General features: G+C 29.6%; 2 protein-coding genes across 2 annotated transcripts in view; one reads left to right on the top strand and one right to left on the bottom strand.

The window, feature by feature from the left end:
- Positions 1-857: 857 nt before the first annotated feature.
- On the bottom strand, positions 858-1,466 carry LOC108567636 (gustatory and odorant receptor 24-like). The gene is made up of 2 exons (XM_017928230.1): positions 1,209-1,466; positions 858-1,151 (listed from the first exon to the last, which is right to left on the bottom strand). Exons 1-2 carry the CDS (start codon positions 1,464-1,466, stop codon positions 858-860), a joined length of 552 nt encoding a protein of 183 aa, XP_017783719.1.
- Positions 1,467-7,596: 6,130 nt separating this feature from the next.
- Positions 7,597-27,668, top strand: part of LOC108567654 (brain tumor protein) — a 204,142-nt gene continuing 184,070 nt past the window's right edge. The window contains exons 1-2 of the mRNA XM_017928251.1: positions 7,597-7,675; positions 16,708-16,734. The gene's annotated coding sequence lies outside the window, so the exon portion shown is untranslated. The remainder of the gene's footprint in view (positions 7,676-16,707; positions 16,735-27,668) is intronic.

Below are 27,668 nucleotides of genomic sequence, written 5' to 3'. Positions count from 1 at the left end.
TCAGTTAACCTTACCGTAAAAATAACAGTGTTGGAAACCATTAGAAACGCGAATTCTCTGTAATACAGAGGATCCCCATTAATAAGTTTAATAATAGATATGATATTCTGCACTATCATAGTTGTTAACGTGATTGTTATAAGCACAATCCTGAAGCCGTAGAAGGTACCAATACGGCTGATCAATTCGAATAGTTTGTGATACATCTTGCTCATATCTTTAATCCTGAACGCCATATCCTTTATAGGTATATTTTCTAATTTCATATTGAAAACATCGCAGCAACATCTAATATCAATGACAGTCGAATTGATTTGAATCAACACTACGAAAATCATGTAAATATTGATGAAATATAGAAGACTGAGAGTGGTTCGTATTATATTGAAATAATTCCATTCTATCACCAATTGGGTTACCCATAAAACTATGATTATTACGTGTATAATGATTAAAGCAAGCCCATGTTTAAATGTGCGCCTCTCCACGATCTTCAAGTCATCCTTGTATATACTGCGCAGCTTTTGCATCGAATTAATAAAATTGTTCACCCTCTCGTCTCGGGTGAAGGCAAAACTTAAAATGCTAATTATATTAGTTACCGTTAAGAAGGTGAAACTCATTTTATGCAGAACAATTATACTGTATGTCGCATTGAGGAATATATTATGGTTTAGAATGTAATATAAATGTGAGGTAATTAGGAAGCAAAGAACCAGAACTCTGTGTAAGGTGTATAGTGATAGCCATTTGCTCCTTCTATAAGAGATTCCGAAGATCTTTGAGATCGTGTAAAGGTTACGTACGACCGGTTCCATTGTTGAAACTCTACTGCGTTGGTGTACTTGTCGTTTCCATTATTGATCAAGTGAGTTTCTACTGAATTGGAGCACTACAATTAGATTGATTGCGACAGTGCTGATCATTCGTGCCACGATCATGCAGTTAATGTCGAAGAAATCGGCAGCAGATAATCTTGAAGAGTTAGTAGCCATGATTTCAATCAGAGCCTTCAATTCTTTCTCGAGAGCCATTTCCTTGCTTGTTTGCGCAACAGGGAGCTCCAGAAGACACTTGTAGCAGCTCTGCAGAATGCGTTTTAGCTGATTTGAAATTTGGTCGCAACCCCAAATGATCATCGTAGAAATCAACTGAAAGCATTTTAAATATTATTTCCTTATAGTACAACAAAAACGTATTTTACTTACCACAGTTTGACTCATCTTGCAGGTGGCGAACAGAATCATACCAATTTCATGGAAACCCGTTGTGACCATTTCAATAATAGAATGTAGTACGTAGATATAGAATATAGCAAAGAAGCCAAAGAACTGAAGAGCGTGGTATCCGTGAACTGCGTTGAAATCGTTAATTAGTTGGGATGCATGCTCGAATCGAGATCGGATCTCTTTGATCTCAACTTGCACGTCGGTTGCATTCCCGCTTCCACACAGAATCCGATACATCCGTATAATCCGCTTATGTAATACATCATAAATCTCTCCAATAACCAATACGTTTATGTAGTAAAATAGCAGCGAGTTATAATGAATCAAATTGTTTATTAATATACTCGGTGTTATAAGGTTTGAACCAAGCTGATTCCAAATGACGAACACGTACACTATTATAATGAACGAGTTGAAAAATATCAATATAAAATTGCATCTAAATGTCATACGATCAATACTTTCTTTCTCCATTAGATTCAGGATGTATTTGAGGTTTCTCAAATATCTTCTATATATTTTGTTCTTACAGAATTGCTTACACATTATGGATATGTTTATTGTTATGGATTGGAGAAATATGGTACTCAACCAGATCATAACATTCAAAGACATGCGAGTCTCTATATATAAGATATTATAGGTGCACAACGCAGGTGTACCAACTATCATAATCATCACGACGATGCAATAAATTTGATAACATTTATCGATGGTTGCTTTCCCGTGGATTTGTATTGGGATTTGGCATGTGAGGACTCCCACGAATTGTATGTAGCTTGCTCGATCGAACATATTCGACTGACTCAAATGAAGTGTTTTATACATATTAAAATCGCGTGCTCCCTCTTGGGGATTCACTGTATGGAGGAGGATGGGAAAATAGGAAGGCGGATAAAAATATAGAATACAGGGGGAACGGAAGAAAATACGCAGCTGTATAAATTATTCAAATGCAAATGAGAGCGGGTTTGCTGAAGCGCACAGCAATTGCGAAAAAATAACAAGTTGCAAACACTTGCACCCCCTTTGGAATCTCTCTTATTAAAGCGCCACATCTCCCCACAAGAACTAGATTAAGAAACTGATTCATTCCGTACATAAAATTACTCCTAGTTTAACTGTCCCCAACATTTGTTATTTAATACTTCCTTGTTTTATTGACATGCGCTGTGTGTGACTTAAACAAGTCAGTAAGACTTGTAAGTTAACACTGATGCTGGATGGAAATAAAAGTGCAAAAGCAAAGACGCAATTGGATCTATTTATATTTAATTTTTGTCTGATGCGAGTATTGACGATCGCACTGGTGATAAGAACTGTAATCCCATGAGAATGAGAATTTTTGTATAAATATTGAAGTGAGATAGTATGCAGACATTTTTACCGAGGGGGAGACAATCCAATGGAAACAGCGGAAGCATAAGTGACGTGGAATTGGGGAGAAACAGAAGAGGAAATAGCAGATCAGAAGAAACAAAAAAAAGACGTCTAAGGGGCACGACTGAGGAAAAAAGACATATATAAATGCTTCCGTTCTGAACTAAATTGAAGAGAAAAAAATATATTGAAAATATCATATGAAATGAAAAAATGTGTAGAATAAAGCATAGCTTTTTTAGGGCCTAGCGGCAATAATCGAATATTTCGTAGTATCTGATAGTTAAGCAATTTTTTATTTGTTTAATACTTGGGTGGATAATTACTAACTCAGTATGTATAGTGTGATACTTCCGTTCATTATAATTGTGAATTTTCTAGAGTACTTTTCTAGAGTTAACAATTCTATTGCAGAAAATCAGATTTGTTCTATTACTATTCTAGCTAGAAGAAATAGTTAATATAAATGAATATTTTAATAAAAATAGATGAATATAATCTTATACGAACAACAAGTAGTAATAAAGTCTTCTGCAGAGCTAGTTACTTTATAAAATTTATACCAACTGATTTTTGACACAAAAATCAATTAATAAAAAAAATTGTTATTTTAGGAAGTGAAATGTATGATATTCAATTAACTTTAAGATTATTAATATACAATTATTAAAGTAAACATTTTGAAATTAATTTATGACATATGACTTTAGAATCAGACCAATTGAGTACAAATACAACGATAAGTATAAAAGTGAAACCATAGAAATAATGATATACAATAAGTAAATTTTTCAATTGAGATCATACAAGAATTTGTCGCAATTTTTTGTAGGAAATATAGTTAAAAATTGTGAATATAAATGTAATTCCATTGTTTGGTCTATATAAAATAATTTTCTCATATGTATTTTAATGTGTATTAATGTTGTATATTTTAAATCGAATAGTTTTTAAACAAATATTAGACAATATAGGACGAAGTACAGAGTTCACAATTCTTGATTAGTATTCTAGAATACTTATGAAACGGGAGTTTATAAAGTATTCGTATATTTGAATTTTATATCGTGCGAACAAGAACGGAGGAATAAAGTTCTTTGAAGCCTAATTAACATCTCAATTTGAAGGCGAAAGCGAGTTAAGAAAGGCAAAAAAAAATAAAAGACGATGAAAAAGAGGAAGAAGGACAAAAGAGTGTTTGCAAAAAGGTTGAATGTAAAGCAATTTGGGGTTGGGCTGTGATCGGGTTGAAGTGCGGTGCGGCGCTGAGAGGTCGAGGGCGGCGGCGGCTGCAACAGAGGAGTCGGTAAAGGGGGCGGCAGTAGTGGGCCTGTGCGCGCGGACTAATTAGGTAGCGTGCTTTAATGTTCCCAATTGCATGAATATTAACGATATTCGAGTCGAGTTGAGTTAACCAAGTCGTTAGGCTTTATGAATATGTTATCGTCATTTGATGCGAAAGGGAACTGTGGCCATCATCAAGAAAACATTAAAACGAATCGAGTTATGACACAGAATTCATTTCGCAAATTCAATTTCATCAAAATCATAACAAGGCGGCCGCATTTAAGGCCGCTTTTAATTAAGCTCCGGCCGCCTCCGAATTATATTAAACCAATTTAGTAGAAATTAAAATGTTTTGTACGAAAATACAAGCAATCGTATTTTTTAATTTCATACCCCTACTTCCACTCTCAGCATTATTTATTGTTCTAAATTTGCATGTTTCTTCATTTTCTCTAGAGCGAAAAAAAGGAAATGAGTTTCTTAAAAGAATAAACTAGAATTTTAGTTACTGACGTGGAAAAATTTTGTAATTTTCTACAAAATTACTTTCGACGTTTTTTTCATAGCTATATTGTTTTTTTACTGTCGGACGAGGAACTTTTTTTTTTCTGTTTTGTTAAATCACCGAACGTTTTCTCAAAGCTCTACGCGTTAACTGAAACACTTTATCAATCATAATTCTTAAACGACAACAAAGACGTATTTGATTCACGCTTTATATGTGCTACAAGACATTCATCAATTGAAATTTATATATATATACAAAAAAATCTTAGTTTTGTTGTCATCTGTGTCAATTTGATTCTTCAAATGATCAAGAAAAGATATAGGTTATTAATAATTGGATTTTTTTTAATGGAAAACAACTCTATATATCTGTACTAGTTTAAACAATAATTTTAAATAAACTAAATGTTTAATTTTAGTAAATCTAAATTAATTGTTTTAATAATAAGAAACACATCATATTTAATAAACTTTAATAATAATCTTTATTTATAGCTACAATAAAAATTATTAAAACATACAATAATAATAAAACAAAAAATTTTTCAAGTAGATAATATGTGCTCGTAAAGAGTAAGAGCAACACCCGTATACTGTGTCGAGACTGGAATGCCTAGAGCAAAACTTCCTAAATAATATGTCAATGCGTTCCAAAATAGATTATGTGATAATAGTGTTTATGAAGTAATTCATTAAGAAGGTTATGTATTGTATTATTTAAGCTTTGTGAAAATATACTTTATTTACTTCACATTTATAAAAACAAAAAATATTATAAATATTTTCAATGAAATATAATATAATTTTGTTAATGGTCTTAATATCATCCTCTCAATTAAATTAAATATATTATAACAATACTAATTGGTTATGTCCTTGTATATATTTGTTTTAATTAGAGTTCAACACACCCCACGATACTAAAGAAAAATTAATTACTCAGTGGACTGAGGTAGGGTCAATAATTGAAGAAGAAAAATTAGATGAATTAGGACAGGTTATTTTCATAAAAATAGGTTAAATTAGATTAGTAAAATTATTATATAACATTAAATTCTGCCAGCCAATATTTTTTCATGAATACATAGAACTTTAATTGCTGAACGTTCTCATTATTCCTAAGAATTTACTTTCACATCGGCAGGTAATAAATTTACCTTGGATAATAAATTCGTTTGAATAATCCAATAATCTATATATTTATTTAAATTACATAGATTTTAATTGTTAATACTTTATATGCAAAATGATATATAAAAAAAAATATTATGGCATGTACAAACTGTGTAACATAAACTAGTATTTAGTGTTTATATTTTTTTTCTCAACGTCGTTTAGTGGAGATAAAATGTGATTTAGCCAATTTTTTGCTCTCTTGCCTCCAAGACATAAAATCATTGCTTGGTTTTTTTCCAAGAGCGCAAAGATAATTTTGCTAAAAGAGCTATTCATCGGCGAGCGAGGCACGTGTACTATATATACATCTATGTGTATAAAAATGAAGAGCATTTTAGAAAACTGTCAAGTGTACATAATTTATGATACCATTTATGCCTCGATCAGACTTTTATTTCTCGGAGATACCCACCTATTACGACGAAAATGCATTATAGAAAATGAAAATAGTAAGAACTCGTGAAAAGGTTGTACGCTACTTTGTCATACGAAGCGCCGCAATCCGAACTAAATCACTTTGCTATTCAGAATAGTCGGATAATTTATGACTACCAACTGCATTTAAGTCGATTTATCGGACAACAAATTTATCAGAAAATATTCTAAATCAATAAATGGACAAGTTGTCAATATAATAAAGCTAACAGAGGTGACCTTCATCAAACTATCACCAGCTGCAAACCGTATGCCCGTATGCTGTTATCTTTTCACTTTTTAATTACATAATATTCATGCGATTACTCGATGTTTACTTTGTATTGATAAAGCGAGGGACGACGTCTGCTTACTTTCAATCCTTTATATTTCACGATTCTATACATTATTGGGAAAATATTATTACGAAAATCTGTAACATTATTATTGACCTAAATATATTATATATATATATTTCTTCGATAAGAAGAAATAATAATTTGTGTAGTATAATAAAAATCCCGCTTCGTTCATTTTCCCTTTGTTTGTTTTGTTTTGTTATAATATTTCTTGTATTTTTTATTACCCGGCGTTTCCACTCGACTTTTCATGACTTTTTCGTTACATTCAATCAATTTTCTTTTTTTGTGGTTTATATTTCTTTCCTTTTTAATAAAATTGTGCTGTTACCTCGAATATCCTTTAATTTTATTTATTTTCGAATATACATATGCTCATAAACTGGACTACTAAAGCAGAATAATATTTATATTTTTACTACATATTTATATTTTATATTTAAAAAACTTATAATGTAATAAATATATTATTATTTATTATTAATAGTAATATTGTATTATTTACATAATATAAAACTCATAAGTGCTACATTAATACCTTGCATAGTGCGGTTTCAATCAGCTTGGGTTTACTATAGTACGGTTTAAAAATTTCAAAACAATCTAAATTTTAAATGAGAAAATTAAAATCTAAAATATTAGTACACAAAATTATAATTATTTTAATATAGTCAAGTCTCATTTTATACATAAATAAAACAATACACACACAGCTATATCTTTTTACCTTATAATATTTCGATGCTTTGAAATGTTACATGATTGATTATATCCATGTTTCCTCTAGGCAACGAAAAACATACAACAGAAAAATAGCAACAAAGTAAATATGAAAATATTTTTACACTTTGGTAATTAATGATTGTGAACGTGAGCTGTTTTGTTGTGCAACGGAAATATAATCGAAACACGTTTGACGCGTCAAAGCTTTGATCTATATATCCTAGGCATCGTTCATATTTGTTCCAAAAATTTCTTTTCATGTTTACGCACATTGCAGAAAAAAAAAATGAGGAAAAAAGAAACACATTGCAAACCATTGCCATTTTTCAAAATACAAACGTCCGTTTTAATTGAATTTGTGCTAAAAAACACTAAATGTTTGTATTTTTTTAATATAAAATGTACAGAACTAGTACATTTATTTATTTACTGAATATTGTAAAAAAATAACTAAAAGGTGTTTCTTAGGTATGGAATAATTTGCAAATCAGTCGTGAGAGATCTTGCGGTCGCCGCGTGCCCAAATGGAGAGCTGGTTCGAATAATTTTAAACTGTGTTATATTTTGTTTTGTCTGTTTTAAATATTAGACAGTTTAAAGGTGAGTGTTTCCATCATTTTTGTCGTGCAGTTTCCTTTTCCGTTTCCGGTGTTCCTGAGTTTCGTCTATAAAACGCGTGATACGCTCACACGTGGTGCGAACTATATAGGTTATCCACTTAGTCACTACATTAACTCACGTTTTCCATTTGCCACGTGCGGAAAATGAACGTTGGACTATTTCAATCGCTATTCCAAATATCATTAAATATTATTTCGCAGTCGTGAAATTGGCTCAGACGTAGTGATTACGTTCTAATGCGTCTACATTGCACGTAGCTTTATTTTTATATACTTAATAATAACATTCCATGTGCTCTATCTATTTTTATATAAAAAAATATATGCTTGTGAACAACAACATTATATAAACATAATAGGATGTTATTTTATTCAATCGCACAATAAAATCACGTTCAAGAAAATTATATACATCATTGGTTGATAAAACATTTTCAAAATAAATTTATTTATTCACTCTCATCGGTCTTGTTCATGTTTTTATTACAATTGTTGTTAAGTCGCCCTACCCACGATTTCGTGAGCGCCGGTTCGAATCCTGGTCAAGCCAGGCCCTTTGTAAGCCCTCTCGGTGCTTGCAGCAATAGGGTCATCGTTCATCACAGATGGACAGTCAAATGAATGAGGTCCAGCATATAAACCTTCAGCCAAGTCGATGGACAATGACAGTATTAAGGATAGTAGCAGATTCACAGTCAAAGGAAATAGTGGAATCGAAGAGCATCAATATACTACTGAAGTTAACCTACAAGACGACAGCCAACCAACAAATTAAAAAATCAAAATCATCAGAATGGTAACTATCCACCTGGAAAGATTATCCATTTAATGACAACCGCGATCTTAAATTTACTCAATGTTCACATTGAAGAGCAGATTGTGAATAGAATTATACAACATAAAAAATTACTTTAAGTAAAAAATGCAACAACAACTTGTATTTGTTACGAAAATTTAAGTTACTTTAATTAAATTTATTGAAAACTTTATAATTAATTTCCTGTAATGTTACAAACATTAACTAAAAACTATTTTAAAAAAATATATACAATTTAATTTAAATATGATTATATTTTTCAGAAATATATAAACTAAAAATAATTAATAATTTAATTAGGGAAGAATGACTACAGCTAATAACTCTATGCAATATAATACATAATAGATCTGATACGCGTTACATTACTAAGTCGATTTTTCCACATAAAAAGATATAATGGTTATTGGTTATTTAATGTTTATGATTTATTTAAATCTACATATCAATAAACGACATTGAATAATTATTTAAATAATTAATAAAAGGTTATAAGGGTGAATTATTTTTATTTGTAAACTTGCAGTTTTTAGAAGCAATTTAATGAACAATGACTTTTTATCGCTGCGCTTTTATTCATCAGGTACAAGCATTAAATTAAAAACGCCATCATATTATTTATGCAGTTAATGCATTTACTGTTGTATGCAAACTGGAAAATGCAAAGCGAGTGTGATCTTTGTCTCTCCTATTAACTGACTCATGTACTTTTCCATTTGCTTCGCCGACGTCGTTACACTCCCATGACAGCAAGGAGACAGGATATATAGAATACACACATAACACGTTATGCAATAATAATTTTTCCTAGCCATTTTCCTAGTCTGTCCATATTCCACGTAATACAAACATCGCATGCACGAAACCATAAAATGTTTATTATAATCATTATTTATTATTCTATTGGGATAGTATTTATATTTATTTTTTTTAAATCGTATATATTTCAGTTTACAGTTTATTTTTCGTATGCCGTGTGCCTCACAATGAGCTAACATACTTAATTTGCGGAAAGCGGTGTGAATGAACTCGTTGAACTCGCATTTGGATTTTTTTTAAATATGGGGGAGTAACTGCTGCTGCGCTTTTCTGTGTGCCTTTGATAATATATTTGGAGCGATGAAACTGAAATTTATGTAATGGATAGGAAGGGTGTGCCTGATTCTTGGATTAAAGTGCTGGTCGTGTTGGAAATAAAAGTCGTTTGATTGCACCTCTGGGAGCAAATTATGACAGGGTTCTGGTGGGGGAACGGTGGTGGTTACTTTAACACCCCCGCACATTCACATCACCCTGAAAGGGTTGCGTCTGCTTGCATATTTTTTCACTCTACCCCAATCCAATACAACACCGACGCCCATCGCAGCCCAAGGTAATGAATTTCCAGCTGCAGAAGCGTCTGCCCGAAAGGGATTAATAATACTAAAATATGAATTTGAATAATTTCCCATTTGATTTGGGATTAGTATGGGCTACAGTATAATAATGCGAGAATATATTATTCGGGCCGAAAACAATCATTCTAATTTACATAAATTTGATTGGTTTTCCAGTTTTGAATAACACATGATAATCAAAGACTACAGACAAAATTCGATCACTGTATTTTTTCTATATTAATATTGCAAACAAATACAGGAATACCTCGCATAGTGCGGGTAATACGTTCCGATAATATCCCGCACTATTTGAAACCTTTGTAATCAAGGACCTTAAAATTTGTTTTAATTTTGTTCAATTTAGTTTTAGTTAGTATAATAACATGATAATATATTACTCGAGCTGAAAACAATCATTCTAATTTACATAAATTTTATTGGTTTTCCAGTTTTGATACAAATTTCGATCACTCTCCTTTTTGTATATTAATATTGCAAATAAATACAGGAATAGAGGGGTAATAGGTTCCTATATTATTCCGCACTATTTAAAACATTACTAATCTAGGACTTTAAAATTTGTTTTTATTTTATACAATTTAATTTTACTTTGAAAAAAAATTTAAACCGTTCTATAGTGAATGCGAACTATGTGAGGTTTTGCTACATTGATTAAGCGACTATGCAAAATACTGTTTTTCAACAAAAATACCATAGATCATTAGATTATTAAACTTTTCAAATAAGAAAAATTACTTATAATAAAATAGAAATAAATTTGATATTAATTTCATTATATAAACATAATTAATTGAACGTAGTTTTAATTACATTTTAAACATAAATTTAATTAAAGAAAGCACTTAATATTTTTAATTAAAAGAATTAAAAAATATATGAAATTGAGATTCACATTAAACATTTAGAAAGAGAGAAATGATTTTAAAAAATAACATAGATTTATAACACAAGAAATCAACAATTAGTATCTGACTCGGAGTACAGCTGTACTTTAATTTCATCAAGCATTTTTCACGTTTTATTTAATAGGAAAAGCCATAATTTTCCACGAAAACGCGAGCTCATTTTTCTAGTTTATAAAATAGTATATTATGTCTATTTCAGGGAGTAGCCGTTCTGGAGTGGAACGTGAAAAATATGGTAGCATTTGCAGGCAGTAATTATTATAATGCCAGAGAGAGTTTATGGTTTTCATTTAGCAGAAGAAAAAAAAAACAAAACACACTAAAAAAAACAAGTTAAACACAGGGTGAAGCCCTGGAGGGTGGATTTAATAAAAAGTTCCAGAAAATCCACGCCGCATTATCACTTTGCATAATTCACATCATAATTAACGATGTTGCGTAAAAGGTGGCGGAAAGTGCGGGGTTTTATTTTTTAAACGATGTAATCTACCTTCTGTCGGTTCTGGACGGATTTCATATACATAACACATATGTTGAGCTAATTTAACACAGGTAATCTGGTAATCTTCGAAAAATAAGGCATTCCAACACGATTGCTTTGTTGCCGGTTGATTTAATAAAAAAGTTTTTAAACAGTAATATTAATAACAATTTTAAATTGTATTGGTCTTATACCTTCATCTATCAGAATAAATGAAAGTATTAATATTTGAATCGAAGTTAATACTATAGTAGAAATTAATAAAATTATAAAACGGGAGGATTTGGATGAAAAATTATGATAAGAATAGATGGAAACGCTGTAGTTACATAAAAATAACATGGAATCCGGCTTAATAATGGATTGAGCGTTGAAATAAGAGATCTTCAATTATTAATTATATGCCTTCTCGGAGAATATCTTGCTGTTGCTACTGCTGCTGTTGTTGTTGTCTGCACTGTTGCCGTTGTTACTCGTTGGTAACAAAAGGGCCCCAGTTGTGGGATAAACAGACGACCTTTTTCGCACACAGGAAACATGTACAAATGGGCCGTAGGGGAGAAATCCACTTTCGCGTATGGCAGGAACTCGCATCGCTCGCGCTTTTTACCGTGAGGGATTCTCTAGATGGAAATTCTTTGGGAAACTTCTGCCATATAGTCAATAACGAATAAGAGCAGGAAAAAAATCCCATACCAAACCCAACCCATCCTATCCCATCCCACACATATACGCACGTCCCCCAAGAAATGCCTCCAGCCCGAACCGTACTATATAAAATTCTACTTTAAGGCCATCCACTCCACTATCATATGAGGCTTAAAGCGATGACTAGTAATGTTTGCCATAATCCCAGAGAAAATCCCAGTTTCGAATTTTTCTTCGTTATTTTTCTTATTTATTAGCTACTTAAAGCTACATATAAAAGTTACACTTCTGCAAAGTGTTATGACTTTTTGTAACTTCCTTTAGATATTTCTTAATCTTGCCAAAGTCAATTGGAATCGAAAAAACCTAGAAGTCAAAACTAAATTATTAATAAGTTCAATTCAAATATAGTGTTCATCAATAATATATTTCTAAGGGCAGAACATCTTCGGTCGATAGACCTTTAGTCATAGTTGGGATGTTTTAATATTATTTATACTAATAAACATTTATATATTTATATTTTTAAAACAATAATTCACTTATTTTTTATTTCACCCAGTTTATATATTTATAATAATTAAATAAAAAATCAACTGTTACAATGTTTAAATGTATTTTTTATTGATAATTTTTTATAGCTTCAAATAACTATATAACAGATTAGTTTGGATGAATTGGTATGCTTTCATTCCTCCTAATAAATTCCTAATTTTCAAATTACTCTAGTTTTTGTGTTGCAATTTCTAGATAATTATTATTATGAAATTAGTTATCATCATCAAGTATAATATTAGTTGGCTTGTGTGATGTTGATAGATTTGACGTGAAAGATAAATCAAAGTACCAGAAAAAGTAACAATTTATATATACAGTGGAACCTCGCTTAACGAGCACCTCGCATAACGAGAATTTCGCTTAACGAGCAAAATTAATTGTAAGAAAAATGGAACGCATTATCCTATATTACATTATTTTATATGGGGAAAATAGTTTCACAATACGAGTAAAAATCCGGAAATTTTGGAACGGATTATGCTCGTTAAGCGAGGTTCCACTATACAATGGAACCTCGCTTTACACCTAGCTTAATTATCATTTCGCTTAAGGAGCAAAATAAACATAGATATGAAAAACATTAAAAATCGAGACCCAATTATACTTTTTTTTTGACATGGAACGCATTATCCTATTTTACATTAGTTTATATGTGGAAAATTGTTTCACTATACGAGTATTTTATTATAAAGGGTGTCCCTAAAGGGTGTCCCTAAATTAACGCAAGTTTTTCGTCTTGAGATTGTGATTTGGGGTTTACTGCACAAATGGCGGCAAATTTAAATCTTGCGTTAATTTTGGGACATCCATTACGGATAAAAATCCGGAAATTCTAGAACGGATTACGCTCGTTAGGCGAGATTCTACTATACAATAGATGATGTAAGTTATTGTAAAAAAATCATATTATCATAGTTTATAGTCATAATACATGTTCGTTCGAAAATTGAAATTAACTATTAGAAAAAATGTAGTTTTTTTATGATACACTATAAGATCAATAACTCTATATTTTCCACAAACATTCTCATCGTTCTCATGGGATTATAAACCCTCATTTTGTTTGGGGCCTTCGATTCATCGCCCTTAATACGCTCTGCCAATATCAATCATAATAACTTTTCAATACTTCTTTATTATGTTTTATGGAATTATATCACTGTTCTATAAAATAACATCAGAGTAACAATTTGTGTTTTGTGTGTATACATTTTTAATATTGTATACAATTTTATGTATTTTATTCATCTTATATTATAAAATTAATTATAGTATAAAATTAAAATTTTTAAGTTAACATTTAAATAATTATTGTTACAATATTGTAACCAAAAATGATATAAAAGAAAATATATGAAACTAAATTTTATTAGAACTTGCAAATTAGAATATTATTATTTAATTCTTTCATAATTTTAACAATAACATTTGAACCTTTAAGTACGTTATTAATATGAAAAAAAAAGTTTTTTTTATATACATAAACTTTTTTTAAGAAAAGCTGAAAAGAGAGATTAAATGCACCAAATAACCATTCAGGTGATGAAAAAAAAAAATATATGAAAAGAACTTTTTCGAAGCTTATTTAACAAGTTTTTAGGATCGAAACGGGAAGTGATAAAAATTAACACGACGTTCAGCGGTGACATGCGATTGGTGGAAAACTTGCAAATGAAAGTTTTTTATCGCCTCTCGTAACGCGTTGGGACATTAATGTGATGGAAATCGATTCGGGTGCATCTGCGGATGATGGATTATTTTCTTTTTTCCTTTGCCTCCTTTTATGTTTATTCCGCACAGAAAGTGCACGACCAAACACTCGAAATCTTACCCCCATGCATCAATGAATCATCATCATCATCAACGAATCTCACGATAAGAGAACAAGGGAAAAAGCCGTTCGCGATGTTAATCTTATAGAATTTTCTTTCCTCCTGAATATATACAATATTTACTGTTACATTCATGTTGGAACGAAAGAGAAGATTTATTGTAATTATTTTTTATCGGTACTTTTATGTTTAACTTGTACTTCTACTATTTATATTCATTAATAAGTGTAAATCAATTATTAATACATACCTATTGTTAATAACACTTTGCGACTTGATCATAATAAATATAATTTTGTTTAATAAAATATTATATTAAAAAGTTATATAATGAATGATATAGTTTTAATCGCAATAACTGTAAATCTAAAATAAATATATTTATGAGCAAAATATTCAAATTTAACATCACAGAAGATATACAAATAAGAAAATTTTATAGTATACAATTTATTTTTTAATAGTTAAGTAAAAACTTCTGGTTTATGATGTATTAAATGACATTATTTATTGAAAGTTATATTTAGAGTTGATTGAATGTTTTATTTTATCAAAAATTGACAAAATTTAGTATTTCATGTTTAATAAAATATAACAAGATGTTTTGTTATGATCTCGATGAATAAACATTTATTATTCTAGTTTTTAGTTGTATATACTTTACTGATTTTATCATTTACTTTATGATCTGATCAAATCTCTGTGTTTCAAAGTAAAGCATATTTTATATTGCAACTGATGATAGCTTATAGTCGTAAAGTCTTTACTACTACCTTATCAACTGGTAAGGAAAGAAATACGAAAGATATTTATTTAAATACATTTTTATACCGGCAATAACACTTTTTGAAGAACATTTGTTTCTCTGTTTTTTATATTTATATTAATATTAATCATATGTACTATTTATTATGTTATTTCACACATATGTTTGTATGAAGTAATATCTAGAATTATTTATTTATAAATTACACTAGGTCCTCTTTTTATGCGGTTTTGAAGTTATGCGGTTTTTATTTCAAAATGCATTTTTTTAAATAACTATTTTAGGCCATTTTGACATGTTTTGATACAAATTGGCAAACCATTTCATCGAAAAAGATGAATAATTCTGAACGAGCATTCAAGTTTCAACGCGAGCTTCAGAATTGCATTTCTGGATATCAGGAATTGTACAAAAATATAACATTTCAGAAAGAATATAGTAAGACTAATTATTTTTCTGAAATTTAATAAACCCTTTTTTATGCGAGTTTTGGTATATTGCAACTCATTGATTTAGTGTTATGCTTTTTTGTGCGATCTATTTTTATGCGTTTTCCTGTGGAACGTATATACCGCATAAAAAGATAACTTCTATTTTACTTATTTTTAATTTAGCTTTATTACATATTTCATTGTAGTGCTTTTACTTTATCAATAATAATAATATTTTAATATGCAACAAAGATGATCTATTAATTTAATAATATTGATCATATAATAAATATTAATTGTATGATTTAAATTAATTACAGTTGTTATAAAGCATTTATTAAAATACTAATAATATTGTCTATAATTGTAGGAATGAGAAAAAACAAAACTTGAAACCTCGTATGTATTACGATGAACGAAAAGAAAATATCAAATAGGAATAGAAGAAAATAATATGATATGTTTATGTATATAGAAATATTGGACGTGCGCGTGGTTCGCCTCTTGTTAATATGCCAAGCGGATATCGGGGATAATTTAAATGCATAGCTCTGCAAAATTGCAGAGTGCTTTCGGTAGACGAATGCAGTAAAAACTTATCATCCGTGCACTATTAAACATTGAAGCAAATGCATCATTTCAGATAAAATAGTGGTACAAGCATGAAATGAATAGCCAAAAATCGTGCATGTTTGCAATGTGGCAAAAACAGATGGGTAAAATATGAACAACATAGGATTCCCCTCAAATGAATACTAAACAGCTATTTTCCATGATTTATAATATATGAGTTAATATTGTTATTTATGAAGTTAAACTTAAAAAATAACAATCTAGTTGCAAATTTAAAATAATAAAAATTTCCATAATTTAATAACATTATTACAATGAATTATTATTATAGATATACTTTATCCAACTAACTATTATAATATTTGCTAGAACAGCGTTTTTCAACCTCTTTCTGTGCAACACAACATTTTTGATTTGCAAAAAATGTTTATAACATACATATAACTTACTGGAAATTAAAGGGCGCGGAGTTAGAATCCGGACAAAATTGTATATATTTTAATTCAGAGGTGCTAGTTTTGTTCTTAAATAATGTTACGTTATTTTGGACCTTCGTATATTGTGTACATTTTGTCTAAAGTAAGTTTAATTTTTGTTACAGTTCACAGAGGAAAAACTGCAGAAACTGGTAAGTTTTTTTAAATACAATTACAAATTAAATTAGAATAAATGAGCAGTTGCTATGCAAACGATATTTCAAATGATGGTGACCGTGGAACAAATTAAGTTTGTAATTAAACTTAAATAAATTAGATAATACCCCAAACACTTCTCCCTTAATATTCGGTTGCTATAATAAATGATGCGGTCAGAATCCGAATGGTATACATGCGCATACCTGAACTTAGGTTATGAAGATTTATGATTTGAAAATTTTAATTATTTCGAAATCTGGAAAGGCGTATACAGTTCTAAACTTAATAACCACATTTATTAAATGTCCAAGTTGAATTCACTACAAAAAAATAATTGTTTCCATTCAATCATTCTGCTTATTTCATTTCACATTTTGTTATTGTTTTAATTAATGTAATCCTTTGAAAGGAATTTTAATTTATGAATTAATGTTTAATTCTTATTATAATAGAACAATTGGAATTATTTCATAGTATATTATTTTATTTAATATATTACATCTATTAATTTCTCTTAATTAATATAATTATTCAATTTCAAAATTCTGGATTATGTTGTATGTAATTCAATTTATGTAACGAAAGTGACTTAAGTAATTAAAGTACAGGCAACCGTAGTAGCATCAAAGACATATTCAATGTAAAGTAGCCTACATTGCAACGTCTTCAGTAAGAATTATTTATGTCTTCTCATCAGAATTTATCTTCGTGTAATTATTTCGTCCATTTTTATTCCTCGCATCCTCGTATTGCCCACGGCCAGATCCCACCCCTAGTACACCCCTTGGCGTGTAATCATTTCTTAATTACAAATTAAACTTGAAACGCGCTCTTGATTATTACGCGAAATCTCGTCTCGTCGTTTGAAAATAAATTCGCGAAAAGCAGGATGAAGATGATGGTAGGAACGAAAAAAGAAAAAGTAGAGTGAGGGGAAAAGGAAATAAATAACAGATAAATCAACCGGCTTGACGGTACACGGTAAACCGACCCAAGACAGTTCTGCAAATAATAATTATATAAAGAGTATAACGCGAAATTAATTACGGTATCCATTGAATAGAAGTTCCACTTCGCAAGGATCTCAATTAATGTTTTGTGTTTGCTTTATAATTTTAATGCTAATAACACATTTGTATTAATTATACAAATTTGTTTTGCATTACTAAGTTTTATTTAAAGTACAGTTGCATTTCGAATAACAAATAGGATGAGTTCTTTAAGCAAAATTTTGTTTTCAGTAGTAAAATACTATGGCCAGAATTAATAAATAAAAGTTTTATAATGAGTTATTGTATATAACACTGATCACATTAATAACGCTTTTTCCTAAAATAGGATAGTTTTGTTGTTAATTTTATATCGACAGGAACTTCTTTAATTACCTTTTCTTCGTTGCTAACAAGGTTTTTTAAATCTTCCACTAAAATAGCATCATCTTATACATTCACTAAACAACCTAACATCATCTTCATTGACTTGTCGATTCATCTATCTGGATAATTTTATTCTAATTTCTTTGATGCTATTTTCTTATCCTACAACAACTTCTGACCATATTTCGCAACTCCATTTAAGCATTTATTTGTTATTTTTTAAGTTCGTTATATCAAATTTACAAAGTAATATTAGTAATGTTGAAATAGATTTATAAAATGTTACATTATTATTAATAAATATTGCAAATTTTGAGCTAATTCTTGTTCAATAAGTCTAATAACAATAAAAAAAATCATTTGGAAATCAATTTAACTAATGAATAAATGAAGCAAAAGCTATTACAAAGTATACTTGATTGTTTTTACATTGTTATTCCATTTATAACACGAACATTAATATGACAATAATTATTCATATTTTTGACACTAAAGTAAACATATCTTAATGAACTTATTGTAAACTACTAGTTAAGAATGGAGATTTCTCTTAATATTAACACTTAAATATAATTAATATATTGAAATCCACATATAAATTTTATAAATGCATATTTGTCAATAGATTATTTTAATACATGCAAGTAAAAGTAGTACAATGTAAATATTCAATATACAAATTGGGTTTAGATTTGATAATATATGTAATAATAATGTACGTTGTAAGCATAATAAAATAATTAATTCTCAAAGCTTATTTGTATACCTGCAAATCTCTGAATTTATTTTGAGATTAGCAAGGACACCCACCGGTGTTCTAGGTTGTAGATTCCTCTTTACAATTTTTATTCTCTCACAAATGCATTAAGAGATTAATTATGAATTGAGGTAAATATTTGCTGGAAATTAATGAGGATTATGTGTAGCGCGCTCTAATCTGAGCCAGCTTTTTCGTCCGTGCCGACGGTGTAATCCGTTAAGGCAATAGCCGTTAAAATGCGCAATGCAATTAAAATATATATAAATAACGAAAGGCGAGGATTAATTATGAAACGCGCCCCCTATTTATTTATTTCACGGTAAGGGAAAGATCGGAATTGACGTTGGATCGCGTTCCAAAGAAAGGTAAGGGTAGAAAACAGTGGAAAACACACAAAAGAAATGAAAAAAAAAACAATGAGGGAAAAAAAAGTAGAGAGTGAATAAAACCGGAGAGGTGGATGTGTTTTGAGATGGCCAACCGACGGGTATAGTAAAACTTGTTCCACTGGTAGACCTAGATAAAGCAATATAGCTAGTGGTAGTAGCTTCTTCTCTGCGTTCGCATCTCGGATGAAGCTTGCAGTCCACGTAGCTTCAAAAGAATGCATGCAACATATTCTCGAAGGCCCGGAATGGATTTCTGGTCAGGTTTGTAGGGTCGAGAATTCTTTATTGTTTGTTTAGAAAATGCTTGCTGCGTGGAACTCTTCTTACATATCCGAAACCGAAAACACCTCTTCTTTTTCGAGCGGCCACCAAGAAAGAGGTAGACACGTCCTCTCTTTTCCCCCATTTTTTTACTTATTTCTTATTATCTCTTTTTTTCATGTCTCCCTGTTGAATTCTTCCGTTCACAAAACCTATCCGAAATACAAACATTTGATTAACGATAAGATTGTTTCTTTATGGCTGTTGCCATTACGTTGTGTAATTGACTTTGAAGCGGCTCCGCTCGAACAATACTTTGTTTACCAACTGTTTATAGTAGCTATGCTTTGAAGATACCGTTAATTGGCCGAGCCAAAACAAATTGATAAAACTCTAGATTTTCTAATTAATATAATTAGGATTAGCTCTCGTTCGGTTCGTGTTTGCTTTTCATCCCGCTTTTGGGAGAAACACACCTATTTCCACTCACACCATAAACCGATTCTTGCTCAATAAACGGTAATTGAAGATCGTGTGGCGTGGGTTTGATTACATACTTTTTTGTTGTTGTTAATGTTGAGGATATAATATTACAGTTAAGCAGGTGATGGAAAAATTCGGAACAATACGGTCGTTTGGATTCAATCACTATTACCACCTACGGGTCAGTTATATAAGTTAGTAATACCTCTCAGACGATCAGTCCGGAGTCACTATAATCCGGTTTGAAAACTTCAAAACAAATTATTTTTTTATTGACAAAATAAAAATATTACAAAAAGTGCACTTTTGAAGTACTCGATTAGTCCGACTTCAAACAAGGATATTGAATACCATTTTTGTGAATGTTCGTGACTTTGAATTGAATTTACTTATAGTAGTACTAAAAAAATAAACGTCTGATTTTCAATATTGCTTTTAATGCAATATATTGTATATAGGCATTAAACGATAGTTACAGAATAAGTTTGCTTAAATTCATTAACATTTGTATTTAAAAATATTAATTTATTTATTATGTATTCAATTTACATAATTACATCTGATGTGGTAGCTAATAAACTCATAATCTATTCATTTTCATTAATTGATTCTATTTGCATTAATTTATAAATTAACAGAATTATTGAACTAAAATTTTACTTAACTAATTTGACAATTTTTTCGGTATTTTAAAATAGTAAATTCATCTGAATTTTTAAATATATGTATACCTTTAATAAAATAACATTATTCGTGTTTTTAATCAAATAATTTTTAGGTAATAGTGAACAAATTTTGTTCACATTAAGACTTATAAAAATGTAAAAAATAATAAATAATATTGTCTTTTTTTCTACATAAATATTTGTATATCATACTGTATTAGTGAGTGTTATTATAATCATAACGTATCCATCTTTCACTTTGCTTTGCAAATATTCTTAACTACACAATTACATTATATTGTATAGCATAATAAATTGGATGTGTTTTCAATCATAAATGGCACGAACCATCTGTTGATTAAATTATTCTTGCGTTAAATTGGTTACAAGTTATTTTATATATCATAATAATAACAAGTATCAAAGTTTTCGTCAAACACAATTTAATATTTAAAAATAAATATTAAATTAAAAATAATCGTAATTTATTGTCAGAAATATAGATAACATTGTATTCATTGTATTGTAAAGTCAAAATTGAAAAAAACAAATATTAAATCCATGTTTTACACATAATTATATATAGATATCAGTATCAGTAACATTTCTCAAATTATTAATAATATAAACTTTATTCAGTAAAATGATACCTTCTATTACATGTTAAAATATCTTAAGTATTTTTATTGCTAATTAATTATAGTATGATAATAATACGTTTAAAGCAGTAGTATTGATTTCAATTTTATTTCTCTTAGTGTTGAATTCGGATATTGGTGAAAATAGGTTTAGAATTTCAATAATGTTTCATTCAACTTCATAGTGATTGAATATCAATGAGATGCTTATTTTCCCTTTTTAGAATGAACTAATATAATAGGTTCAAGTTACACAAAAAACTTTGACAACTTAATAAAGATTAAATAACACCGGCAGCCCTAAACACAAGCCATTGAAAACCAATCTAATTTTTAATATTTTATTTTAAATGTATCATTAAAATTTAAAACAGTTTTTTTTTGTAATTTTAAATTTATTATTATACAAAGTAACATTTCACTATATATAGTTAATAAGCAATTATTATCATTGGTAATGACTTTCCCAATTATCACAAAAATTGATACTTACATTGTATTATCTCACATTTTACATAGTAAAATTATTTATTGGATAATTAAAATTCAATATGATAAATTGCATTTATATAAGTAATTTCGATGTTCACAAATAGATAGCGTTGTCTGTTTTGAAAGATTTCTGTCAACGTAATGACTTTTTCCTTTTGACATTTGATTTTAGATTACAAACAAATTGCGCGTAATTTTGTTAATTTATAGTCAATTTTCACATGAAGAATAAACATTTTTGACATGTTTTATTTTTTCATTTCCATCAAGACAAGAAAACTGCTGAAGCTTTCAAACAAATATGTGAAGTTTATGGTGTTGATGGTGCATGTCAGAATTAGTTTAAAAAAAATTGTTTATTTAATTGAGATTTTTTTACTCAAAGATGACTAACGTTAGTCAATTTGATCCTGATATGGACTAGAAGGTCTATGATTGTATTCTTGTACAGAAGTAACGGAAAATTCGGGTATTATATTCGTATATAATAAATAATATCTACTAGATTTTTAAAATTTAGTATTTGTTTATATGCGACTATTATAATTAGAAATGTTATTTAATAAACAAAATAAACGAATTAATACAATCAGAAATAAGAAGGTTTATATTTGAAGCAAAGTGTAAATTTCGAAATATATATTTTTAGTTGATTGGTTGTTGTTTTCCGACAGTAATAGAAACCCCTAGTAACTCAATTATGTTCCACGTCTAGCTGTAATTAAAGTTGGACTCTCTTTTCGTTCGGAGATTTGTTTTCAATTAGGAGCGATTCCAGATTTAATTAACTGAGTGCATATTTGCGCGCAAACACAGCATGAGGGAGGTGGATATTGGGAAATGAAATCTTCTGAAAACTGCAGGGTAATTCCGTGAATTGGTAAACCGCAAACGGATGTGTGCCCTTAGAAACATGATTCCTATTTGTTTTCCTTCCACTCCCTCGAATCTTGTCAATCTCATCAAAACAGAAAACGTGGCGTAGTGAAAGAGAGAATAAGGAGATACGGTAAAAGGCTGTCTCTGAGCCAAGGGCCCAGATAAGCATCTCGTTTAAGACATTACCTATTCGAGTTTCTACGGATTTCCACCGCATTTTTATTATTTGTTTGTGCGTCGCCCCACAAGATTACAATAATAATCAGAGCCCATGGAGCAGCAGCTCAATCTTCTTTTACCCAGAAAAAAAGAACAGAAGAAAAGAGCAATGCGTATACGTGTATATATGTATGCCTTGGTGTAAGCAAGGAGCCAGTTTCGTTCTGAGGATGGAAGTTCCACGATGGAACAATCTTTGTGTGTATGAAAGAGAGAGGAAAGATTTAAAGAAAGAAAAACGAAGAGGGACTGAGATATATAAAAAGACAGAAACGAGAGGGCTAAGATTAAATGACCGTTGGAACTGCGTCGTCAGGTGCGTTATTCTGTTATGTTATTACCTGCGGTGAGATACGAGTCACCCTACACGGCAGGTATTTAAAGCATAAAGGTATTCCCAACATCTTAAGAAACGAGCACGAGAAAAGAATATATATATATGAGGAAAATGCGTGGATTTTTTCGAGAGGGTTCGGGGTATGTAACCCCATTATAAATGTGCCACCATTATTATTGTTGAGGGACACGTTTTTACCTTTTACTTGCATCCAAATTGAGCTGCAAATGACACATTTTATGCGTGTGAGCCTTGAATATATCAAGAAGTTAAGAAAAGAAGAAAGAACTTCTTTTTATTGCTAGCCATATACCATTTCCTTTATGTACGCATATTGTTCAGTTGTTACTACCAAATGGAAAATTCATTTAAACTATACCGTGTGAATACGTAATATGGGATTATTATTTATGTATAATCACAAAGAAAATAATCGTATTTCATTTATCAATGTTACTAGAGTTCATTCTTGAAATTACGCATTTAATAGGTTTCTTTTTAGAATCTACCTTTTCACAGCATTGTATCATTAATATTGGATTACTAGATGACTGTTTTATGGTAATCGGAAATAAGTTAATCCATTATACAATTATTCTGTGTAATATTTTTCAAACTATTTGTGTAAATTGACTAAAGAATTTACTGTATACTAAAAAACTAAACCAAAAGTATTTTCATTATTTATTATATAGTATATTTGTATATTATATTGAATAATAAATTGACTAATATATAATTAATTAATTTTAGTGTTTACCTATATTTTTCTTGATTTGTGTAATAGATTTATTTTGGACAACTTATGAATGCTGCATTGTGTTAGAATCTGGCGAACTAGTTACCATTTTTTTGGAAACACTACTCAGAATTCAGAAAATATATACAGCTATACCTTGCATAGTGCGGCATCGATCAGTCCGGTTTGAAAATTTCGATACAAACTAAATAAAAATAATAAAAAAAATAGTACTATTTTTATTGGATGCATTTCGTTCTTGGATTAGTGCAGTTTCAAAACCAAGTGATTATTGGTAGAACTGTATTACCTCCAGTAGCGCGTGAGACCCTAGGCGCCCCCTTATGGACCCTACTAAGAAAATCATAACTTTTTTTTTTGCGATTTGGAGACCCCTTAATTAAAGAGGCCCAAGGCGAGAGCCTCCTGCGCCTATGCGGTAATACGCCATTGACTACCTTATAGTCAAAAGACAACCTGAGAAATATACTATTACCACTATTGTATGAATTAACAAATTTGTATTTGTCTTAATTTGCCAAAATCGAACGCATATGCCCATATTATTTTAAAATTATCATAAATTATTATTACAGCTAGAGTGAAAGGGCGGTCATTAGCTCGATACAATAATTCATATATTTTTTTAAATGTAATTTTATGACTAATGCAATAAATGTTGTTGTTATTATTACAATTATGTGTAAGTTATTTATAAATACGTAATCAGAATATGTGTTTATTCTTAGAAAAGCATACCTCGTAAATTACATTATATAAAGCAGAAATGTTGTGCATTTTGCATAAGTGATTTATCGTTCGATGTAATTTATATCTAGAATAGTAATAAAATGGAATTTTATTCTACACCCTTTGTGCAATATATTATATCTGAATTTATCTTATATTCCAAATGCATATTAATCGGTGCTTATTTCTGAAATATATTAAACTTGTCCAATCTATTGACAATTAACAAGGAAATATTGAATAAGTTTAAAAGTAAAATTTGTATCATTACGAATAATCTCTTATATTAATGTATTAAATCTATAAATATTTTCTAGCTTCATTTTGACTAATTTTAATAGAATTAATCATTCATGTAACTACAATTTTGAATATTAGAAAATTCTCCAATTGATAAGAATCTCCAATATACTTTATGACAATACTTTATCAAAAACTTCTGAAACATCTGCTGAGCAATATATTTTTCAGGTCTTGATTTATATAATAGCATTCCATATTTATGCTAAGATATTTTAATAAAATATATGAACATTATAATTGAATCATAAGTTATATATTTCAACATATTCTATTTATTTTTTTAGTCATTTTATTAGTATATTCTAATACTTATTAATAGAAATAAAATTATACTTTTTTGAGGAATTCACTATATAACCTTAGACCGTTCATGCTCATAAATTGAGTCCCAATCAACAACTATTTATTTAATACATATAATGTCAACAGATAATAGTCAGCATAAATCACATATGGCGTTATTAATGTGCAAATATGCTCATTGGTATACGCTATATTTATGTTTGCGATTTATAGTTAATGCTTAGTTTCTACTTAAGTGCATATTAATTATACCGTAATTTATTAAAAGTCATTAACAATAGGCGAAGGAGTGTTGATTAGCAATACCTAATAGAATAATACCGGAAATAAACTGCAGGCTTGGGATAATCTTCGAAAGAAACAGAATGGTAAATATTAGTTATTACAATAGTTTAAACACAGATGTTGCAAGTAAACTTTATTTAAATATTCCAATTATTTAATTCAACATTATATGTAATTTCTTTGAAAATTTTACTACAATTAAGAGTATTTAATGTAATTTATTTATAATAAAGATATTCATTTTAATTATTGATTGTAATATAAAACCTGATAATATCGTGCAATAAAATTAAATTTTAATCAGTACCAAATTATAATATTCATATTTTTATATCAAATGTAAACATTAATCAAGAATCCAATTACAGGAATAATCGAGGTAATCGAGTCCGCCAATATCCAGTACTGTATGAAATAGTGCGGTTCGAGGACATTATACCAAACAAAATATATTCTAAAAATATATACAATATTATTTTTTTTTCATATATTTTTAGAATTTATTTATATTTTTCTCAATTAAATTTTAGTTTCCTATGATTTTTTTTTAATCGTACTTTATTGAATCTGAATGATTCATTGTATTTATTCTTTTAACTTTAAAATCATTAATAAAATAAGTTGAAGAACAAATTGTTTGTAAATTTATAAATAATTTTAAAATAATTATTTATTTAGTAAATTGAAATTAGATTTTATATGTGAATTATCATAATTACTTGTTATTATAGTGGCAAAAACAATTAGTTTAGAAATAAACAGATGAAGTAATAATTGAAATTATTTTTATTGTATTATTGTAGAATAAAATATAAGAGAAACATTAGGTATAATTTAAAAGTTGCTGCAATTATAGTTGAAATGATTATTACCGACTTTTACTAATTATAACAATTATTCTCCAACTCATGGAAATAATAAACTATTCCAAGACTTATATGATAAGTATTCCAATTTAAAGTTACAACTGCACCATGTATTTTCCTCCCTTTTATTTCGCTTAGCCTGACCGTAAATTATTTAAATCTGTCAATTTAGAATTCCAGGATTTATGAAATGCTATGCTGGAAATTGTTGCATTCCTCTTCTTCGCATCCTCGATTCTTCGTCTACATCCACTTTTTTATCCCTTTTCATCCGGCTCAGTGTATTTTTCTTGTTCGGGAGAGGATGGAAATTTCCATTTGAAATATGTAGATCCAATGTGGATCTCGTGGAGATTCCACACATCGCGTGCGGGCCCTTAATAACGTTACACTTTCCACTTGGCGGCCGTCCTGATGGTGGCGAAATGCAATTACGTAACGTTCCGCGATGCCCGTTCGTTTCAAGAGGCAAGAGGGTAAAACGTTGGTCGGAACGGTGGTATGCCTATTAACCAGCTACTTGTAATAATTGTTATTCGGCGAATAATTAGAGCCGTTTCGCCCGGCTTCCAAATATTGGCCCCTGAGCCCTTATTGTCGCACTACCAGAGTAGAACCTACACTATAACAAGTTTAATGGGAATTTACGTTATTGCGGAACTACTGCCGCCATTCCCCACATTTATTCGTTTCCCAAACATCAGAGGTTGAAGAAAAATTAGATAACTGCAAATTCCATGCTTAAAACGAGTTTCACAACACTAACCTTTCAATTTGTCGAGATTTATTGCACATAATATTAATTAATTGGAGAATTAGTTTCGCGTTGCAAACGAAAATATTTCGGTTTTCGTTCGAAATTTATACGGGCATTTTATGCGGGGATCCCTTATAATTTAATCCCTTTAATATGCATAGTATAATAGGCCAATTTAATGGGAAATGCATTTTGCAGTAAATGTTACCAATTTGCGACTATGTTTTTGTATGGAAGGAAAGGAAAACGGTTTTCCAGCTATAATTTGAGATACGTAAATCAGATTGCTTCATGGATTATTCAATAAATAAATACTAAATACTTATTAAGAACACATAACAATATATGGCTTTTTCGAATTACCAAATATAAACTTCAATTTTAATGAAAATAATGAAGTACATATAGACAATATGGACTTATCC

The sequence above is a fragment of the Nicrophorus vespilloides genome, unplaced genomic scaffold (genome assembly GCF_001412225.1).
Source record: "Nicrophorus vespilloides isolate i.1.1-1 unplaced genomic scaffold, Nicve_v1.0, whole genome shotgun sequence".
Taxonomy (NCBI): domain Eukaryota; kingdom Metazoa; phylum Arthropoda; class Insecta; order Coleoptera; family Silphidae; genus Nicrophorus; species Nicrophorus vespilloides.
The sequence above is the reverse complement of the archived record's forward strand: the minus strand, read 5'-3'. Positions and strand labels throughout refer to the sequence as shown.